Source organism: Botryllus schlosseri, chromosome 8 (assembly GCF_051294905.1).
Source record: "Botryllus schlosseri isolate E-star chromosome 8, Bs_hap1, whole genome shotgun sequence".
Classification (NCBI taxonomy): domain Eukaryota; kingdom Metazoa; phylum Chordata; class Ascidiacea; order Stolidobranchia; family Styelidae; genus Botryllus; species Botryllus schlosseri.
In genome coordinates, this window is record NC_137243.1 from 15,686,622 (window position 1) to 15,707,032 (window position 20,411).

At 40.8% G+C, this 20,411-nt stretch overlaps 1 protein-coding gene across 3 annotated transcripts; it reads left to right on the plus strand.

Moving 5' to 3' along the window:
- The first annotated feature begins 1,801 nt into the window (after positions 1-1,801).
- Positions 1,802-19,767, plus strand: LOC145444648 (calcium homeostasis modulator protein 6-like). Of its 3 annotated transcripts, none has more exons than XM_080322662.1 (9): positions 1,802-1,961; positions 6,944-7,068; positions 7,940-8,030; positions 11,118-11,248; positions 11,311-11,417; positions 11,802-11,984; positions 14,665-14,806; positions 14,873-15,026; positions 18,291-19,767. In XM_080322662.1, the coding sequence occupies exons 1-9, from the start codon at positions 1,937-1,939 to the stop codon at positions 18,884-18,886; spliced, it is 1,554 nt and encodes a 517-aa protein (XP_080178788.1). In that variant the 5' UTR covers positions 1,802-1,936; the 3' UTR covers positions 18,887-19,767. The 3 variants fall into 3 exon arrangements, with proteins under 3 accessions (XP_080178788.1, XP_080178790.1, XP_080178789.1); XM_080322664.1 differs by having other exon boundaries at positions 11,311-11,411; positions 11,796-11,984; XM_080322663.1 differs by lacking the exon at positions 1,802-1,961 and adding an exon at positions 5,369-5,515.
- The last annotated feature ends 644 nt before the right edge of the window (positions 19,768-20,411 follow it).

The window sequence follows — 20,411 nt, forward strand, 5'->3', positions numbered from 1 at the left end:
AAGCGAGAAGAGCGTTTGTGAAGGGCAGGTTTCTTAATCTGGGTCCAGCTCACCCATTAGGGGTGAAAGCATGGTGTCCTAAATGGTGTGGGCACAGCGATATTGAACGGCTGACTGTATTTGGTTTACGTCATACTTTGCATTTGTCCAAAGGCAATTTTACGACCATTTTTGACCGGCTTGTCGAGCACTAAATTTGATAAAACGGGTATCAATGAGAAGCTGCCGCAGTACTCATTATTGAAATATAAATTATATTCTGCTCATGGAACTGGAACCCCCAAAATCAACCACGATTTTTGCATTGTGATCGAGTTGAACATTGTGACGCAACAAACTGTCTGGCTATTTCTGAGCTGCATAGTCTCGTTTTGCCAGACAGTCTTGTTTCGTCAATGTTCTTAAGCAAGCTAACCTTCCCAGGACTCTTCCATGCGAGTTGGTAATATTAAAGCCACCTGAAGTGACAAAAGTCCTTCGAAAATACATCGGTAGACTGAAGGAGAAATGATAGTCGGGCTACTAAATAGAATGTGTTGAGAGACTCCTGGAAAAGGATCGGGAAGAAAATTCTTTCCGCGATGAGATCGATGGCACTGGCGACGTGATCTCTTTTCATGATGCATGGAAGCCGGTTCGGCCCTCCAAAGATTTTGAAGCTCTGAAAACCTTTTGTGGATGACTGGCAACATTCTTTCCCTCAACGGCTACTGTTGATGCCGATATTTCCCAGATTCGCTGGGCGAGAAATGAATTTAGGAAAAACGTAGCTGACCGGAGTTTGGAAGCACTGTTACAGTGCAAACGATTGAAGTCTATTCAACAGCTGTAACAATCAGCTGTTGAGCGTGTTTGTTGGGCTTTTCTTTCTTTCTTTTTTGCTTATTGGCACCGATTCCGATGGATACTGCACATTTTGTGGTTTCGTTTGGTATTATTAACCTATGAAATCGTTAGGTTTTTTCTTCTTATTGTTTGTTGGCACTGATTATACGTGGATGCTGCACATTTTGTGGTGTCTTTTGACAAACTAGACCAAATAAAGCGTTTTTGTGACTAATTCAAGGCTGAAACTATCTATTTAGAGGACGATGCCAAAACTGCCAAAAATAAAAATCGAAAAATGCCAAAAATAAGTTATGTTTGGCAGTTTTGGCATATGCCAAAAATAACACGGCCTGCCAATAGGCGAAGTCCGAGTTTATGCTCGGCATTTTCAAATTATAGTTATATTACAATGATAACTACGACTAATTGAACCATATCAGACTGTTTAACGGACAGCATCTAGTTAATTAAACGTTTGCAAACGTGCAGTGATAGTAGTAGAAATAGAAAGCGAATTACTCCACCTGTCAACGGTATGAAGGCGCATTGCGTTAGCAGAAAAGTTATATTTACTTGTCTCCGCTGTTCGGGGTTCTTCTTCTCGAGAGTAATAGGAGTACAGAATACAGGAAATGTGTTTCTATGAACATGAACACTCATATCCCACATTATTATATCCTTGGCCTTGCCAGCACTATGGCGGTTCTTTGCAAATCTATAGGACTCGGATTCGCTTCGTAAATTCTTACAGACCTCCATATCCCCAAGGCATATTTCTGCTAGCGAGGAATTCGTTTTCAAATGTTGAATCCCTTGTCCGGTGGTGGGCGTAAATTGTTGCAGATTGCCATCTTCTCTAAGGCATAAAACTACAATCGAAGAATTGCTTCAGATATTATTATTATTTCGCGTTCGATTTATACCATTTGTAGACTACAGAATTGGCCCTGCTTTCGTTTTCCTCAAATGACATCGTGTTCTTTCCTAAATTAGATATAATCAATTTCTTGATCGACGCAACCTTGCAGCCGTTGTGAATAGATTTGGATGAAGTCGGAGTTCTAAAAGTTTTGTATCAGTTGAAGTCGGCGCCTGTGATCTGTATACGATGGCGCAAATCTTCGCAGCATTCGGTGAGTGAGATTGGCTGCTCTTTTGACTTGCATTCGTAATCTAGCTTTGCTTGTGCGACAGACCTGATATCAGATGTAGCATTTGTATAATAATGATAATACTGTATATAATATTTTATCAAGGATATAGACTTTTCGCATTTAATATTGTTTTGACGTGGAGGCAACATCTAAAAATCGTTTAGAATTTTATTCCACGTTTCCGCACCACAGTCGATGTCGTATTATTATAAGAAAAACACAGATAGTTGATCAGATGATCACATTGTAAGCGATGTGATAAATTGAATACCGCAACTGTTGTATGCAAAGGCATACGATTCTTAGCCACCACGAAGCATACAGAAAATCCACAACAGCGAACCAAGTAGCATCGTAGTTCTGATATGGTCTGCATGCGGTATTAAAGAGAAACTGACACGGTTGAGCTCAGTCGGAATTGGAACTGTAATCAGCATTGGTCTTGTGACCAATAGTCTTGACGATTAGCACTGTTCCCAGGGCTCTGATAGAACTACAATGCGATAGAACTATAATGTGCTGGGTTTCATTCGTCTCCATGAAAGTATAATTTCATCCGTCTTCTTACGGATTCGCGTTCTTTTTGCCAGGGGATATTGTAATGATTTTCACGTGTATAGCCTATGATCATTATCACCGTTACAGTGCTGGGAGCTGCATTTAATGCAAAAAGTATGCGCCTGAATTAGCTCTTTACGTAGGAGTTATGTTCCGGCATAGAGTATACAAATGCCGATGATACGATATATCTGGGTGGTGAGGCTTTAGTTGACGTCACCGTAGGTGGGTATAGGTCAAATGGAGCAAATTTGAGTAGTAGCAGGAGAATAATTATTCTAGCTAATTCCCAATCAGCGCCCGACCGATCAAGGCTGAGAAATGTGAGCAGGTGCCACTCGCCAATTCCCGTCGTCATGTCCATAATCAAGTCGAAATACGAGCAATTTCTATAGAATAAATATTAGTTCGGTTCTGTTTATTAGCAATTTTTATCAGTTCAATACAACACAAAAATCGCGATATAATGAAAAGATAGGAAGGTGTCGAAACGTCTTGGAGTAGTCTTTGGAATCAGACACCCAGATTGGCCTGGGCGATATAAAGAGGAGGCATGCTATAGTCAGCCCTGAAGATTACCCGACTTCGATCTGGCACATGAACTTCGCCTATCGGCAAATGCGGCATTCATTTTCATCACTAGTCTTTTCATAGTATCCCTTATTTAGTTCCATCCAATGTGAATGTCTCTTATTTATATTGCCTAGGCCCAGGGTGGTGTCTGATTTCAAACACTACTAGACTATATACTGTATAGAGTCAAGTGTACCTGTTTGATGCAGGTGTGATCAGACTAGTTGACCTCTACGGTCGTATCGATCATTCCTATCTGATACCGCGTATACTGTGCAGCATTCATATTTTCTGTACCACCATCATTGCCGTCTGTTTTTTTATGTATTTTGGTTGGATGAAAATAAAGACTCTCTCTCTATCTACTCCTAGACGACACCTTCCTATTTTTCATTGTATCGCAGTCTTGAGGTTTTTGAAATGATAAAATTGTTAATAAACTGATACCGTACATATAATATAGCGGCGACTCTCTGGTTATCATCGTTCTTAAGTACGTTGATGACTGATAACACTCAATTTCACGGTCCGAATAATATGTTCGACAGATAGACGAACAAACAAAATAAGGCATGCATTGAAGAATTACAATCAACACAAAAATGATCACAAAAATATATGCATTTACTGTACAGTATATAGACTTTCTCCATATTGCCAATGTAAACATATAAGTATTTACTGCTAATTCCATGGATATCCTGGTTTGTTTGGGTTTCAACTCTAGCTTTTGTTCGACAAAACGGTAAGAATGTGTAGCTTTCGGAGCTTAGCACACTCGTTACGCTATTTGCTGAGCGTGACACGGGTGCTCAGTAGAGTATGACTGGCGATCGTAGATGTACGTTGGATAATGCGATTCCGTATCTCTGTTCTTTAGGCAATAATTATAGTACAGGCCAAGTTTCCCGGTAACTTTACTTTCAATTTAGTTATACTGTTAGCGAGAGTGATGGTACATTTGTGTAGACAGCAAACATTGCGATTTCCCATTTGAATCATGGATTCGATAGATTGTAATACAAATAACACTGGCTGAGTATGCAATATGGTATGGTTATACCTGCAGTTTGTTTGTTTTTGGGGTATTCATGGTGTTTGTCGACTACTATGGTCATTTACACCAGGCCGATATTCTTCTTATGTTCCGTAACTGCCGACTTATAGCACGGCCCACCTCTAGGCTTTTGTAAGACACCGCTGACGCGGATGAGGTGGCGAGGAGGAGGGTTCTATACCAATACCGAGAAAACCATTACCGAGAACGGACATTCCCGAGAATGCCATTACCGAGAATGGACATTACCGAGAACGGACATTACCGAGAATGGTCATTACCGAGAATGGACACCACCGAGAATGGACATTACCGAGAATGGCCAATGTCAAGAATATAGCTTACTGGGACTGAAGTTGTCGAGAAATTTATACCTGAGCATCGATACCGAATGTGGCAACGCCGTGATGCACTCACACGACCTGTGCATATGCATAACATGCCTGCAATGCATATATTGCATTCTCGGTAATGTCCATTCTCGGTGGTGTCCATTCTCGGTAATGTCCATTCTCTGTGGTGTCAATTCTCGGTAATGTCCATTCTCGGTGGTGTCCATTCTCGGTAATGGCTTTCTCGGTAATGGTTTTCTCGGTATTGTCCGGACACCGAGGAGGATATATATATATATACCTGCAGTTCAGTTCCACAGGAAGAGCTGGATATAAAGCGTAGGGAAAACGGGACTAAATCTAAACCCGATTAAAAGGACTAAAAGCTGATTTTATTCGTATTTCGCTATCGAAAAACTTTGATATTTCATTTATTACGAATGGGACTTGGAACATGGTTTTGACATTCTCATATATCTTCTTATGCAGTTAACTGGGAAGCGGCCCGGAAAATAGACATCGTGCTAGCAGAATCACAAATTATCATATGAGTTACTTGTGCAGATGAAATGCCCATTGGATAGATACCATTCGATTGGACGGACAAGCAGGACCAGGGAATTTTTTTTAAATATTTTTGACCATGTCGAAATGTTAAATTCCGTCCACTTGATGAACCTGACACATTCATATACATACGCATCCATATATGGGGCCTGCATTACATGGGCTCCGCGAGGCAATGAGTTATGTGTACTGCATAGTGCACAGCCTTTATGTAAGAAGAAAGGGATAACAATAAAAATCCACGCATTAACTTATTTACAGTCTCCAATCAATATTTGTCGTGACATCTTCATTACACAAGTATATTTGATTCTTATTTATTTGCAGGCAAATTGTTAGTGGGCCGAGTCCCATAGGCCGTATATGCTGCTCAGGTCGCATTGATATTTGACATCACTGTAAACCGTAAAGTTAGATCATTATGGCCCAAATATTCGCAGCTTTAGGTAAGTATACATAACTCTGGATGCACATCATATTCGTCTCTAATCGATAAGCCGTTCCATGAGTCGATATTTCATATAATTGGTATCCTTCGTTTGTCAATATATAGGGGAATGCATTGTATTGCGCTCCTGGCTTGGGTTCAAAAAATGCAAATGTTCGTAGAAGATTTCGATTTATGCGCGATCCTCACGTAGGAATAGGTTACGATTTCTGATGCATTGGCACCTTTTGTCGGTTGCATACAGACATCACACATATGTATTCGCACACTGAATGTAGCAGTATGTAACATAGACTACTGCATGAAAATGCACACCGCACTCTATAACCAGTGTTGAGAAACGGTTCCCGGCAAAATAGGCCCTATGTTACGGACTAGGACATTTGGCAATCAGACAGTATTAGATTCGAGACCTTATAGGATAGACCAAAATGAAAAACAACTACCGGAACCAGCCACACCTTATTTGTAAAGCAAAAATACCAGTCAAGTAATTACTACAGATTATACTATGACATCCCTTTCGTCGATTTCACCGTTCACGCCTGGAGCAATATTATCGGCGATGCTGCCTACCGCCCAAGCAATTATCTCGCTGTAACCGAATTCATACACCGCATTGAGTCAAGGCAAAAGCCGAAAATTGTCCCCATTAACGCAATAAGAACATGATTGCAAAAATGATAAGGGTGTTGTATGCATTATAGAGGATCATCCGTATTTTCTGTTGAATAAAGTAGCGGTAGCAAATAGTAGACGTAGATATAAGGGTTGAATATGGTGATTGGTGGTATACAATTGTGAGTTTCCCGCGATGTTTCTTTTCTCCACAACCGCCGGTATTCCTAACAATTGCGACTTGCGAGCAGTAAATCGACAGCGACATTCTTCCCGCCCGTCGGTCATTCAATATTTGCTAAACGAAATATCGTATGCTGGGTCTAGATATGGCGGTACCATAATATTTGGTCGCTGCTTGGCGTGCTTGCCCCAACGATTAGGGCTATTATTTCTACCCTGAAACTATTCCATGTGTCACTGACTTGCGTAGCACTTGAATATTGTTATTATTACCGCGAACACCAATTATATGGAATGACGGGTAGCAGTCGTTACTTGAACGTCTTAACTTGAACATGAAAGTCGCTGCCACGAGATCCATACACGCTGCACATCCTAATTGGGCGTTATATGTCAAAAGCCACAGCGTTAATCGTATGTTACAAAGGTACAAATTCGATTGCTTGATGTAATTTCAACGAGTGAAGACTGTCGCTACGACTCGTGTGCGTTCAAAACCCCGTAGGCTTACGATCAGATATTGAGTGCGGTTGAATGTATGTATGTATGTATGAATGTATGTAAAATTACATGCCTATGTTTTCGTTTAACTTTCTTTTTATAAAAATGCGATATCGTTCACTAGGGAAGTTCAACCAAAACAACAAGGGCTCCGTCCAAAACTTTGGGATAATCGGGGTGACGATCGGCGCGGAAGAGATGACCAAGTTTATATTCTTCTATTGCCCTTGCAATTATCCTATGAACCAGGTAAGATGACGTGTGCCAAGTGATAATCTGTAGATAGTACATAACCATCTTTCCGTGAGAGCAAGTTCTGGAGTTCTGGACACTGTCGGTCAATCGCTCCGATCTTAAGTAGTAACCTGACGCGCGACATTGCCGCAGCACATTCGATCACTTTACGACATGCTCCTACCCTTTTTGTTACACCGTGACCCTCTTTGAAAATTTTGAAAAATAATGGTCACCTATAAACCGTTTGAAAAATCAAGAAACGTTATTAGAATTTTTACAAATGATTTAAATAGTAACTGATAGTTATAATTATAAAATGGCATAAATACAACTCACGATAACCGTGATATTGCTTTAATTAGTTTTTACTTATTCAATATAATGTGATGGTTGAACTTGGTGTCTTAATCGCTGGTTTGGTAGTCGAAAGGGCCAGTCGCATGTCATATTGAATATCCAAGATACTGCACGCTGCACCGCTTTGTCTTCATAATATCACTGCAATTTCATTACATTACAATTATTACGGTTTCCTTAATAATGCCAACAACATGGTCAAATCCTATCACTCTCAAAGCTCAACCGGATTGCAGTCTTTTCATGCAGTTTAAATTTCAATTTATTCTTTCGTTATAGTAAACTAGACTTAGAGATGCTAATTCATCAGAAAAAAAATCTTTCCCCCTGAAAAAGGCTTGGTTGGGAAGCCCTGCTGTAGAATACATCTCGTGGAACCGTAGATAGTAATTGATCACTCGTGAAGAGCATACAGTGTACAAAATCAATTGAACACTCGCTTCTTAGTTAATTGACAATCGCACCAGGTGTCTAGAAACGCTATGAAACATTTATGGTAATTAGGCATGTCTTATTTTCTACCAAGGTATACGGAACCACTTTCATTTGGGGACCAGCTGCTATCCTGTTAGTAGTGGGATATGTTGTCAATCGAACGACGTGGCGGTTAATGACAGGTAATCACATCCGCCGAGGCACATTATCATATATATAAAATGTGAAGTGCTGTATATCGTAGAGTTAGACCAGGATCACGGAGCTATGTTTGAAATCATGTTACCGGTTTTCGTCTCGTTTCTCTCGATTGAATAGGAACATTATAATCATGATGACGTCACGCATCTAAAGTTTTGGTGGTGCAATACGAATATTGCATACATTGGGTGTGCTGTGATGAGTGTTTTGTGGCATCGTAAGACTTGTGGTCCAGACTAGCCCGTAAAATATCTGTGAAATTACATAGAGTCACTTCAATGCAACTCCAAAAAACGCATGTCAATGCGCCATTCGCGATTTGTTTGTTACCTCGGATAACTGTACCGCACCATTGTAATGTACCAAAGAAGATTTATATGCTCTCCGAAATGTGATGACTGGCGTAGGCGCGAAGGCACTTAAGGCATACACATACATACATAGTACATACACCGTCGTCATTATCATTCTTTGACTTCATGTTCAACGCTTCGCAACAGTCTTGATTTTCATAATTCCTCGCAACTTGTGGGGTACTACTAACCGATCAATCTCAGAAGGGCATTTATCTTGCGGACATGCTTCGGCGAGGAATGAAATGATATCTCACTGAAAAGCAACAGTGCAGTCGTGGCTGTTAATGAACTTAGTACCAAGCAATGCTACCTACCATCGGAATATACAGCGTATGCATCTGTAGCGTAACCGCTCATTGATTACTCGACTGCCTCGATTGATTACTATTACTATAGAAATTAAACATGGAATGGCAACGACCGATTTTGCAGCTTCGTTCCGCTTCGCCGAGGCTGGAGTGGAGAATTGTTTTGCGTAAGCGACTGTAGGATTTCTGGCAATCCAAAAGCTATCTTTCTGAGCGCAGAAATTATTGAATCTGGTCTTGATTGAAAGCTACTGTTGCACCGATTCCGAAAATATAAATTAAAATACTGATCAGGCACTGATCCACCTAGAATCCGTCCTCCAAGTCTGAATTATCGGCATTGTTCGAACAATCGGAGAGTCGCAGCGGGTCATTGTTATGGCCATTGTGTTGCAGTTACCCGATTGTTCTGAACAATGCCGATATTTTAGACTTGGAGGACAGATTCTAGGTGGATCAGTGCCTGATCAATATATTAATTTATATTTTCGGAATCGGTGCAACAGTAACTTTCGATCAAGACCAGTTTCAGTAATTTCTGCGCTCGGGAAGATAGCTTTTGGGTTGCCAGAAATCCTACAGTGGCTTACGCAAAACAATTCTCCACTCCAGCCTCGGCGAAGCGGAACGAAGCTGCAAAATCGGTCGTTGCCGTTCGATGTTTAATTTCTATACTATTACCCTCGCTGATTTGCACAAGAGGTCACCGTTTGTTGTATCGCACTCTGTTATGTCAGTCGGCTTTTAGTCACCGTCGGAGGTGCAGTCGGCATTTAGTCACCGCCCGATGTCAGTCGCTCTTTAGTCTCCGTCGGACGAACATTGTCGTATTTTAGTTGCTTTTAATAAGACTCACGCTAACGTGTCAACGTTATCTATACTGAGCCGCGGACCAAGAAGAACGCGCGCCCACGACAGAACACGCTATATTTTGTCGTTTATAACTTTACCACCACATCCACCTCGCTTTCGTTGGTCGTTAGAACATTAGTATTGTACTCGTGTTCGAATCTTAATCTGTAACCACTACCGTGTCATATTTGTAGAGTACTTCACTTGTAGTTGAATCGTTTACCGTTGTCTATAATATCCTAAAGCTTTTATAACATAACATTGTTGGGTTATTATTTTTATCTGAACAAGTCACACACAATGTACAATGCGATAAGACACAATGCGATGTCATGAACAGATAGGAGGATGTCGAACGACAAGCATCAGTAGCGATCCTTTACTCTAACAGCCACCTCGGCCTAGAGTGCCCGATGTTACAGTTCTTTTCGATGTTGATCTTCTTTGAAGCTGGGTCCTTTTATACTGGTTCTTTCCATTCCTTGTGAGTAGTTTCTTTCGTCGGGTCTTTTTACTGGGCTTTTTTGTCGCCGTAAGAACGGCAACGGCGGGGGAAGAGGAGCCCAGATAAACCTCCGACGGGAATCGAACCCGGTTCTCCTGCGTGCTGGGCGCTTATCGTAACCACTACACTATCTCCCCCGCAACCAACCATGGGGGCCCTTGTAGCGTAACCGCTCATTGATTACTCGATTGATTACTATTACCCTCGCTGATTCGCACGAGAGGTCACCGTTTGTTGTATCGCACTCTATGTCAGTCGGCTTTTATTCACCGTCGGAGGTGCAGTCGGCACTTAGTCACCGCCCGATGTCAGTCGCTCTTTAGTCTCCGTCGGACGAACATCGTCGTATTTTAGTTGCTTTTAATAAAAGACTCACGCTAACGTGTCAACGTTATCTATACTGAGCCGCGGACCAAGAAGAACGCGCGCCCACGACAGAGCACGCTATACATCCCTATTTAACAACGCACGAATCCGAAACCAGATTGGGATTGTCATCACTGTCAAATACTGGTCACCAACTGCAGTAACTAGAGTCAGCACTTGATCAAATTAACATTAGCGTCTGTATCGGAAGTCCTATGTTTGCACTGCAAATAAATCGGCGTAAGGCGATTCCAACAACACCATACTCTGGCTATCGGCACATTCTGGTATTCACGATGTTGCTTGCACGCCCATTCTAAAGATCGAAAACGTTTTATGTAGGCTTCATCAATCCCTATGGGGATATATCGCAATGGTCCTGTGGTTTCTGCGGCTTCTGGGGGTGGTACACAAAACCATAACCCACCCAGCGCCAAATATAAACTAAATATGGATCTTTTTGATTAGGTAGGCTTGTGATAGTCACGACATATTTTGTCAGGATTTGTAGTAAGCGAGAATTGTATAGGATCCGTATGAATGCGTCTGATGAAAATTTGATGAGAATTGATACCGTACTGTACATATGAATCATATTGTCAATTGATTATTTCACCCTACACAATATTTAAAGCGATCCCATCATGTAATAAATGGATTAGGAACTCGTATTATTTTCAGGAATGTGTAATAGGACGCAAGGAGTTGGGAGAGGCGGCAAACGTATCGTGCACTTCATCTTCATATTCGCTAACATAACAATGAAAGCGGTAATAGCACCGGCGACGTGGGTTGTTATATCATTCTTGAAGGTATTACGCTATCAAGACTCAGTATATCCAACGCAAAATGATATTGTTTGTGTTCGTTCAAGGGTGACTACTTCACGTGTGCGTCATGGCCAGGGCCGAATGACCCAGGAGCTGCAGCTAAATTCAACTTGGGAGTTAATGCCACCATACCGCCTCCGTGCTACTATAAGTACGGTTATACATGTAAATATTTGATACGGGGCCAGAACGTAGATAAATTCAAGATCCTATGTGACATATGTAGGCCGTAGGGTCGCATATGGGACAAGGGGCGTTTTAAAACGCTGTTTCAGACATGTTAGCTTAAATGCAATCATATCCACATACATAATAGGCCTACATTATACAACTTAGCATGTGCCTTGTGCCTCTTTTAGGACAATGTGAACTATTCTATGCCTTTTATTGTCCTGTGTGGGCCTTTGATTTAGAATCTTGTTCAAGCTGGTTTCGGCACATTCGTGTCTTTTTGTAGTTCCGGAGTCTTACGATGTTTTGAAATGACAATACAAATAAACTAGTTAATGACAGTGGCGTTTTTAATTACTTGCAGAGAAAAGCCGATATATTTCAAGAGTACCGTGTCGGCAGAGGTGATAGCCCGCGACTTACGAGCGTACAGTCACATCATCGGCTGGTGGTTCTTGTCCTACACGGTGCTGATCGGAATCTTCTTCGTGTTTGTGTTCAGATGCCTGTCAAAATATTCGTATGAGCAATCGAAATACATCGAGAAGTAAGTTACATAGTTACACTCTTACGAACACGGTTGCATCGGGGAATTACTACTGCATTGTAATAATAGTACGACGAGGTAGATGTTATATTAATAGAATATACTTCGTATTCTCGACATCCACCTATTTGTTCATTACGTTGCAACATGTCTTGTTTGTCGTAGTGTACAATAGGGCTCTTCAAAAATGACTTTTTTTCTCAAATCGTACTGGCTACTTGATAAAATTGTTAGGTTACCTAATTTAAGCCTACACACAAAATTTGGTTCAATTCCAGCCAGTAACCGCTTTGCTACAGGAGAAGAAAGTTTCTATTTATTATATAAAAATAAATTATAAAAAATTTGAAAATTTTCTGTTCATCCCATGAAAGAGTTAGGCTGTCTATAGAAACGATGCTCACCAAATTTGGTTCAATTCCAACCAGTGGAAGCGGAGTTATATCCGTCGAAAAATTTAGATTTGAATAAAATAGTATTTACGGATACGACATTATAATAAATAAACAAAGAATCGGTCACCGTAAATACTATTTTATTCAAATCCGAATTTTTCGACGGCAATAACTCCGCTTCCACTGGTTGGAATTGAACCAAATTTGGTGAGCATCGTTTCTATATACAGGCTAACACTTTCATGGGGTGAACAGAAAATTTTCAAATTTTTTATTATTTATTTTTATATAATAAATAGAAACTTTCTTCTCTTGTAGCAAAGCGGTTACTGGCTGGAATTGAACCAAAGTTTGCGTGTAGGCTTAAATTAGGCAACCTAACAATTTTATCAAGTAGCCAGTACGATTTGAGAAAAAAAGTCATTTTTGAAGAGCCCTAGTGTACAATGTGCATTGTGTATATCTTGAGCAGATGAAGATTAGACTCTTATCATAAGAGAGCCACTGTGTGATTACGCCTATAAATTAGTGATTTTATAATGCAGAAGAAACAGAGGGTTGTCATTAATACAGGTCCTGCTATTTATATCGTTATAATGCGTTACATTCAATGCTGTGATACTGATATCCTCCGAGCTAACAATTGTTTCAATGCACAATGCGATCGACGTGCAATATACATTTTGCTTTCATCTTAGATTTAATTTGCTTAGATTTCGCTAGACTAATGAAGCACTGAATAGGTTACTCCAGCGCTATGTAATCTGTGCTAGTGATGCTGTGAACGTGAGGTTCGCGTTCGCGTTCTTTGTGTGAACCTCGGAAATTTAGAGGTTCACGTTCACGAGCGAACCTTCGTATGTTCTGCACTGTGAACCTTTTTCATATATTACAACTTTCGATGCATTATTACACCTTTGGTTGAAATTTATTACACTGCGGGCCACTCTATACATGGCGCTGGCAGTATAAAAATCAACACTATACGAGCATGCACCTTGACAATCTCAAAAATATTACTTGCTTTGTTTGCTCGAAATATCCAGCTTTCCGTTTGTGAGTATTTAGGGACTCTCCGTTGTGAGCTTGACCCGCAATCACACAACATCAAGAGTGAAATACACTTCATGTAGGTAGTCAGCAAATGATGCTTATTCAACCAATCAATGGAATTGATGTCGTTGCCTGATGTAAAAAATCTAGCAGACGTACTGACTACTGGGTCAATCTTGATTTCATATGTTTATTGTATCATAAAAACCAAATCCGTGCAATTTGGGTGTTGTTATACATATATGTTTAATTGTCCGTATGCGGGTAATTATATAACTGGCGTCGAATGTTCCTGTCCTGATAATCTGAACCCCACAAGACAAATGCCATTCCGCAGAGAAAAGTTATTTGCCGGTGGAAAAATGGTAATTTGAAATCGTGTACGTCTTTTAGTTTAGTACGTTTAGGCGACTTCAATATCTTTTGACGTAGCAGACAGGAGGTCACGAAATAACATCATGTAACAAAGTCATTATACAACCGGTCCGCCTGAATATGTCTAATTATTATTTACGTGCCTTACATTTTCCAAGTCACCTCACTCAGCTCTACTGATAAATCTGATTACGTGAGCAGAAATTGGAGAAAAATTGATAGCAATATATATGCAATTCCTGATCATATTGACCTATTCAATTCAATCACGAATTATAGAAAGTTTTCGGGCTTGGTGCGTTAGGCCGTCATAACCCGACTCACTAAACACTACAACGTTACTCTCTGATAAGCAGCGGCAAAACGCATAGCACCCAATGGGAGGGGGGCAAGACCAACGTTTGGGGCGGAGGGGGGCTGACGAAGTGCCGTTTCGGTCCTGAATATAGGCCTGAACCTTTCAGAGTTTCACACCATCCCTAATCTGCATTGCTCTCCAATGTGTTGAGGGAACTGGGTATGAGTGGCACTACGTTGGCCATCGATAGGCATTTTATAATTTGAAATTTTCTGGGTAATTGTCAAAGACGAGTCCGGACTTTTTGCAACGTTAGACGAGAATATAATATATTGCCACAGACCAAACATAGAACAAGTCTACAAATGTGCCTTTGAGTTAGCCTTCAACAGCTCTATTGTAGGAATTGCGTATGGTTGAATCGTGGTTCTTCAAAATATATAAAGTTACATTGTATAACAACGGCAACTATTTCCCCATGATCAAAGATCCGCGACCCCAAGTAACACGAGCTTGTATTAATTTATGAAGCGTATTATTATTATCCGCATCCGCACAGATACAGAGACGCGGAAATGAAGTTATTCGAAGAGGCTTTGGACGCGAAAGCTCAAGCCCAAGCGAAAATCATTGTAGACCAATTTTTCACCAAGCCAAGATCGAAGGAAGAATGGGACCAGATTGCTGCCATTAACGACAAGGTATCAAATTACTTGTGAGGCGGGAATTTCGCGGTTGCTAATCCAATTCCACATCGTGCCTGTCAGGTTATGAAAAGCAAACGCGGCAGGCCGATTTACAGCCCGCTACACAAGTTTTCGAACAAGGAGCTAGTGGCGTTGGAACTAGCGCAGGATGATATCGTGACGAATGCAGCGCAGAAAAAACGTCATCTCTCCAATATACTGCTTAAAAAGAAGCGTAAGTCTATTTGTATTCTTCGTGGCTGACACCGCAGTCGCGGATGTTTACCGATTTCTAGGTGACTTAAGAAATTTGACGACGGCATAAAATTAGAAATTATGAATTAACCATACCCAAAATCTTTTCCAGTACACTTGACTTTAATTTTTAGTTTTTCTTTTTGAAGAGCTTCTTGAAGGTACAGAACTTCAATATACAATTGATTAGTATATTTTATTGAAATGTAACCGAATATTTTCGGCTGACACTCGTCAGGGGCAATCGTCAGCAGCTAGTAGAGAATTGGAAAAAACATTGTATATCAACAATCTACATTTTAATAATATATTTATGACGTCATAATTGGTTGTATGCAATGTAGCTAGATGCATGTTTTTGAAATTCTCCATTCGCTGACGATTGCCTCTGAAAAGTGTCAGCTCGAAAAGCTTCGGGTTTTAATATATTTCTGCCATGAATATATTATTAAAATGTATAATAAAGTTCTGTACCCCAAAGAGTCTCTTCATATAAACAATCGTATCACAAAATATGACGTCAGATATGACGACAGATTTCGCGTCATCGGGAGGGGCCGCTAATACTTTCATCTGTGCGCCTTGGAGTCGGCCTTCATCAAAATACACCAGCCCAGGCTTTGTCTACAAAAGGAGTTCTTGTACCATCTTAAAATAGTACATTGAACGCTTTCTTATTTGAGATCTAATTTCATGCTGGTGACGTCATATTTTGTGATACGATTGTTGATTTAGGGATGGTGTGAACGCGAGGTTCACGTTCGCGTTCTGTATGTGAACCTCGGAAATTTAGAGGTTCGCGTTCACAACAGAACCTTGGTAGGTTCTGCACTGTGAACCTTTTTCATATATTACAATTTTCACTTCATTATAACTTCTTTCTTTGGTTCAAATTTATTGCATTTCAATTGTGGGCCACTCTATGCATGGCGCTGGCAGCATTATAAATCAACACTAAACACGCATGCACCTTGACAATCTCAAAAGTTGTACTTACTTTGTCACAAAAGTTTGCTTGGAATATTCAGCTTTTCATTTGTAAATATTTAGTGACTCTCTTTGTGAGTTTGACCCGCAATCACCCAACATCACGAGCGAAATACGTAGTCAGCGAATGATTTTTGTTCAATGTTCAACCAATCAATGAGATTGATATCGTTTTCTGATGCAAAAACTCTAGCAGGCGTTACAGGGTCAATCTTTACTGCATCATTATAACCTAATCCGTGCGATTGAGGTGTTGGCTAATGCTATATAACTCGTTAATGGGGTCGAAATTGTTGGCAAAGCGACGAAAGATATTGATTTATTATGTCCTTTGATGAGTATTATGTCCTTTGATTGGTCAGTTGATACATTTAGCGACGTTTAAGACGCCAATATGTATTTCGGCATCGTGGCATTATGTGGCCCGAGTCTTCGCTAGGTACCGCGTACATTAATATAGGCTATCACTTCATTGAAAGATAGGGTTTGAATTAGCAATATGACGTAACGTGACGTCATGAGGTTCACGTTCGTGTTCACACAGAACCTTTCAAAAAGGTTCGCGTTCACACGAACCTGAACCTTTCAGAGGTTCACACCATCCCTCCTTGATATACAATGTTGTTTCCATTTCTCTACTAGTTGCTGACGATTAAGTCTGACGAGTGTCAGCCGAAAATATTCGGGTTCATTTCGATATGAATATACCATTCAATTTACCTTTTGACCTGGACTGCGGGGTCAGTCTGTAAATTCACTGCTGTATATTTAATGTAATGTTCGACAACCCATATAAGATAAAAGCGTGTTCCAACAAAGTTGTACCATGTGCATTAGACACGTCAGCGTATATGAAAGCAACGGCTATTGCCGCCGTATAATAGTGTCGCTTAAAGTGCGCAAAACCTGAATCGTTCTATACCAGGGGTGAGCAATTTTCCCCGCGGGCCAAATGAAAAGCAGAAAATACGTTGGCGGGTCCAGTAAAAAAATTTCGATTGTATTCTGCGGCGTATTAATTGTATTTCTATATTGAAAGCAGTGAAATACCTTGTTAATACATGCTGCTCAGTGGATGTATTATAGGCAACGAGAAAGTGACTGTTAATTAACAAATAACAATGCTGATTCGCCGTCATAATTCAAATCAATGGTAAACATGATACATTTTAAACTCTTTTTTTAACCCACAGACACATTTTTAATTAAGACATTAAAATGTAATTAGGATACTACAAAGCTCGTATTGGTCGCTGCCTCCCGAGCGGTGAGCAGCTTGGTGAAATAGCATTTGCTGTTGATGGAAACTAGCAGTGCTTCCGACATTCGCCGTCCCTTAGCCGATTGTCTGTCTTCGTGTTTTTGTCATAATATCGACTTAAATCATACTCCACAGCGGACGGGTTCACCCGTGACTCCAGGAAACAGATATTTAGTGCTCCGAAACGTCTTGGAATTTCGGCCGTCGTCCCTCACCAGCGCCCCCCCCCCCCCAACCCACCCCTGGAAACGTATCACGTAAAAATTTGAAGCACTGAGTGTGTAAATATGTCAATGGCAACAAATAAAGTATGGAAACAGTGACTTTTTGTGACTTAAATCGTTACGGTACACTTTGTTACATTAGTTTTATTTGGTAATCTGAAATACTCGTATGACGTATACGCATATGCCACGTAATTCCGACTCATATTGCCCAGGCCAGTTCTACACCCACGAACTCTCTAGACTAACTCACACACTTGACATATCGTAGTGGCTTCACCAAACCATGTCCAACAGATATTCAGCTGATGTATGTAAAAGTGTCACTACAGAGCTGGTCAAAATAGTCAGGGTGTACTCAAGTAGAAGTAGACGCAGCGTCGTTATATTACTGCTCGCGTAGTGATTTCCAAGACATGACAAAATTACTTCATGTCGAAGTAGAAAATGCAAGTCCGAAAAGTGACTATAGTTCGCGAAGTGGATTTGTCTAGGGGTCGCATGCTTTTAGCAGTTGATCGTCAATGACTATACTTTGGATATTGCAGGGTGTATCTTTGTGACTAACGCAAAATGACCATTAACACTAAAATAGGTACAATTTAAGAAAATATATCAACCAGTTTTTGTGACAATTTCACCCTAATCCAAACATATTACTACCTTTTGTATTAGTAGTAGAAGTACTTCGATACTGACCACTTATGCTTTTCTATTTCTCAAACCAATTCACATGGCAAAATATCGACGACCTTTCGAATTATCTTCACAGCGGGTTCCAAATCGCCGACCGCAACCGCCGCCAAGTCGACCGCAGCCGCTAAGCCTCAACAATCACCAGCCGTTACCATGATGCCAATGGTGACGATGCCTTCAACGCAAAAAGTCCGCATCAAACAACACCCCCCTGGTCATCCTGCCAATCCCAACCCCACGCCACAACAAGCACCAAGCAAACCTGCAGAGAAGCAAGAAGCAGCAAAAGAAAAGCCTGAAACAACAAACCCATCCACCGATGAACCCAAAGCTACTACGACAGCTGTCCCGACATCGACGCCTCAAGTAACAGAAGCCGAAGTGGAGACGCCCGGAGCACAACAAACTTCGCGACCTCATTCCCTAGCTAGAAGCGAAGATGATGATCCAATCCTGGAGACCAACGCACCGGATAGAAGCTCCCTGGTCATACCAATGGATGACAACGTGGATCCGATATTGGAGGCGAATGTGACGGAACAGGCAGATGAAATACGCAAGTCGATGCAAGACCTGACGGAGTTGGATCAGGAAGTTGTCGAAGCTACGGAGGATGAGATTGGCGACCAAGCGCCGTACGGAGATGATGATGATTCAGAGCCGCTTTTGTAAATGCAGTCATTTTGGAGCCGTTGTGATATGATGAATCGCGGCGGAGGGTATTTTATATCTTACTCTGAGTTTCTATCTAGCTATTATTAGACTAATTCAATGATTAAATCGCCGCTGCTTTATAGTGCTCCGGACTTTTTATATTCAGCATTATCTCAGCATGTTGCTACAGAATATCATATACAGTTGTACTATATCCACATCCAGCCTCTTTGCGCTATTTTTCGGTGTTATAAAATTGCATCTGCATTGCTGATTTCAGAATATTTCTAGATTTGACTTTCGGTATATTGCAAAATTCGCATTGTAGTTACGCATTCAACGTGCGATGATATAGAATCGCCTCTATTTCGATCATAACACAAGTTTTCAACCATATTTAGGTATATTAGACGTAAGTTTTTCGAATTGACAATTTAAAGTATTCATTAACGCTCAAAATGCGTAGTATTTATACGAAGGTCACACACTCATCTGTTTACTGCGACCATACCGCACATTTACCGTTCATGATATCGTATTTTTCGCATTGTGACGAAATTGTTGGAGAAGCCACAATGACGCACATCCTTCGTAAATATACTCGACCCTTCAAAACTAGCAAAATAATGAACTATATTCGCCAATTCATATTTCATGTATGATGGGAATTTTCCGAAAGTTTGTGCTCCATAGGCATGCGCTTCTTTTGACATCGATTTTTGCGTGGCGGGAAGACCAATTTCGGTTCTATTCCATCTCATTTACAACAATCCATGTAACATTCTTGTATTCTGGCATACCTAACAAATGATGGGTGCGTTGAATAACTAATATAAATGACGTTAGTAAACATTTTGACTAACTAGACTCATGATACAGTTTACATATGGCATATCTGATGAGTTGAATTCTTATGACGTGTGTAGTAGCGGGGTTAGGGGTAGGCCCTATTTATTATCAGGCAGGCTTCGTTTGATCTTCTAAAGTGCCGATAAGGAGTAGGCTATAGTAGAGAGGAGGTAGACGGTATAATCGGGACCTCTACGATATTCGTTAATATAATATGTAATATATACTTTCAATGTAGCCTACTTGGTGAAAACCTGATTCTGGATTGATACATGCTACGAAGTATGGTGGGCCGTTCCGGCAACGCTGATATCCTGCGATCAGTATGGAATCGGTTCTACGCTTCTACCATGCTTAGAAATGAAGTTTGAATTCCCAGCCCATTAGGAGTCGAGGTGCTGCTGGAATAGCCTGCTTACGCGACAGGCCGTAGTCGCGGTAGCAGGCCGTTACTGAATACCATACATATGCATTATGCAAGATTACACGGGTGATCGTTTCGCAGTGCATTCTTGGTTCACGCTCCGTACACACTTACAATGGAAGCATCTAGAGGTGTCCATTCTTTTTTGAATGATCGGGTCATCACAGCAATCAACAAAGCACCGGAAAACTATGATTGAGTTGCAAGTAATATAATGATTAATCTGAAAGGGGTGATTGTGATCGGTGGTTTCCAAAGAGTTTCAGTGTA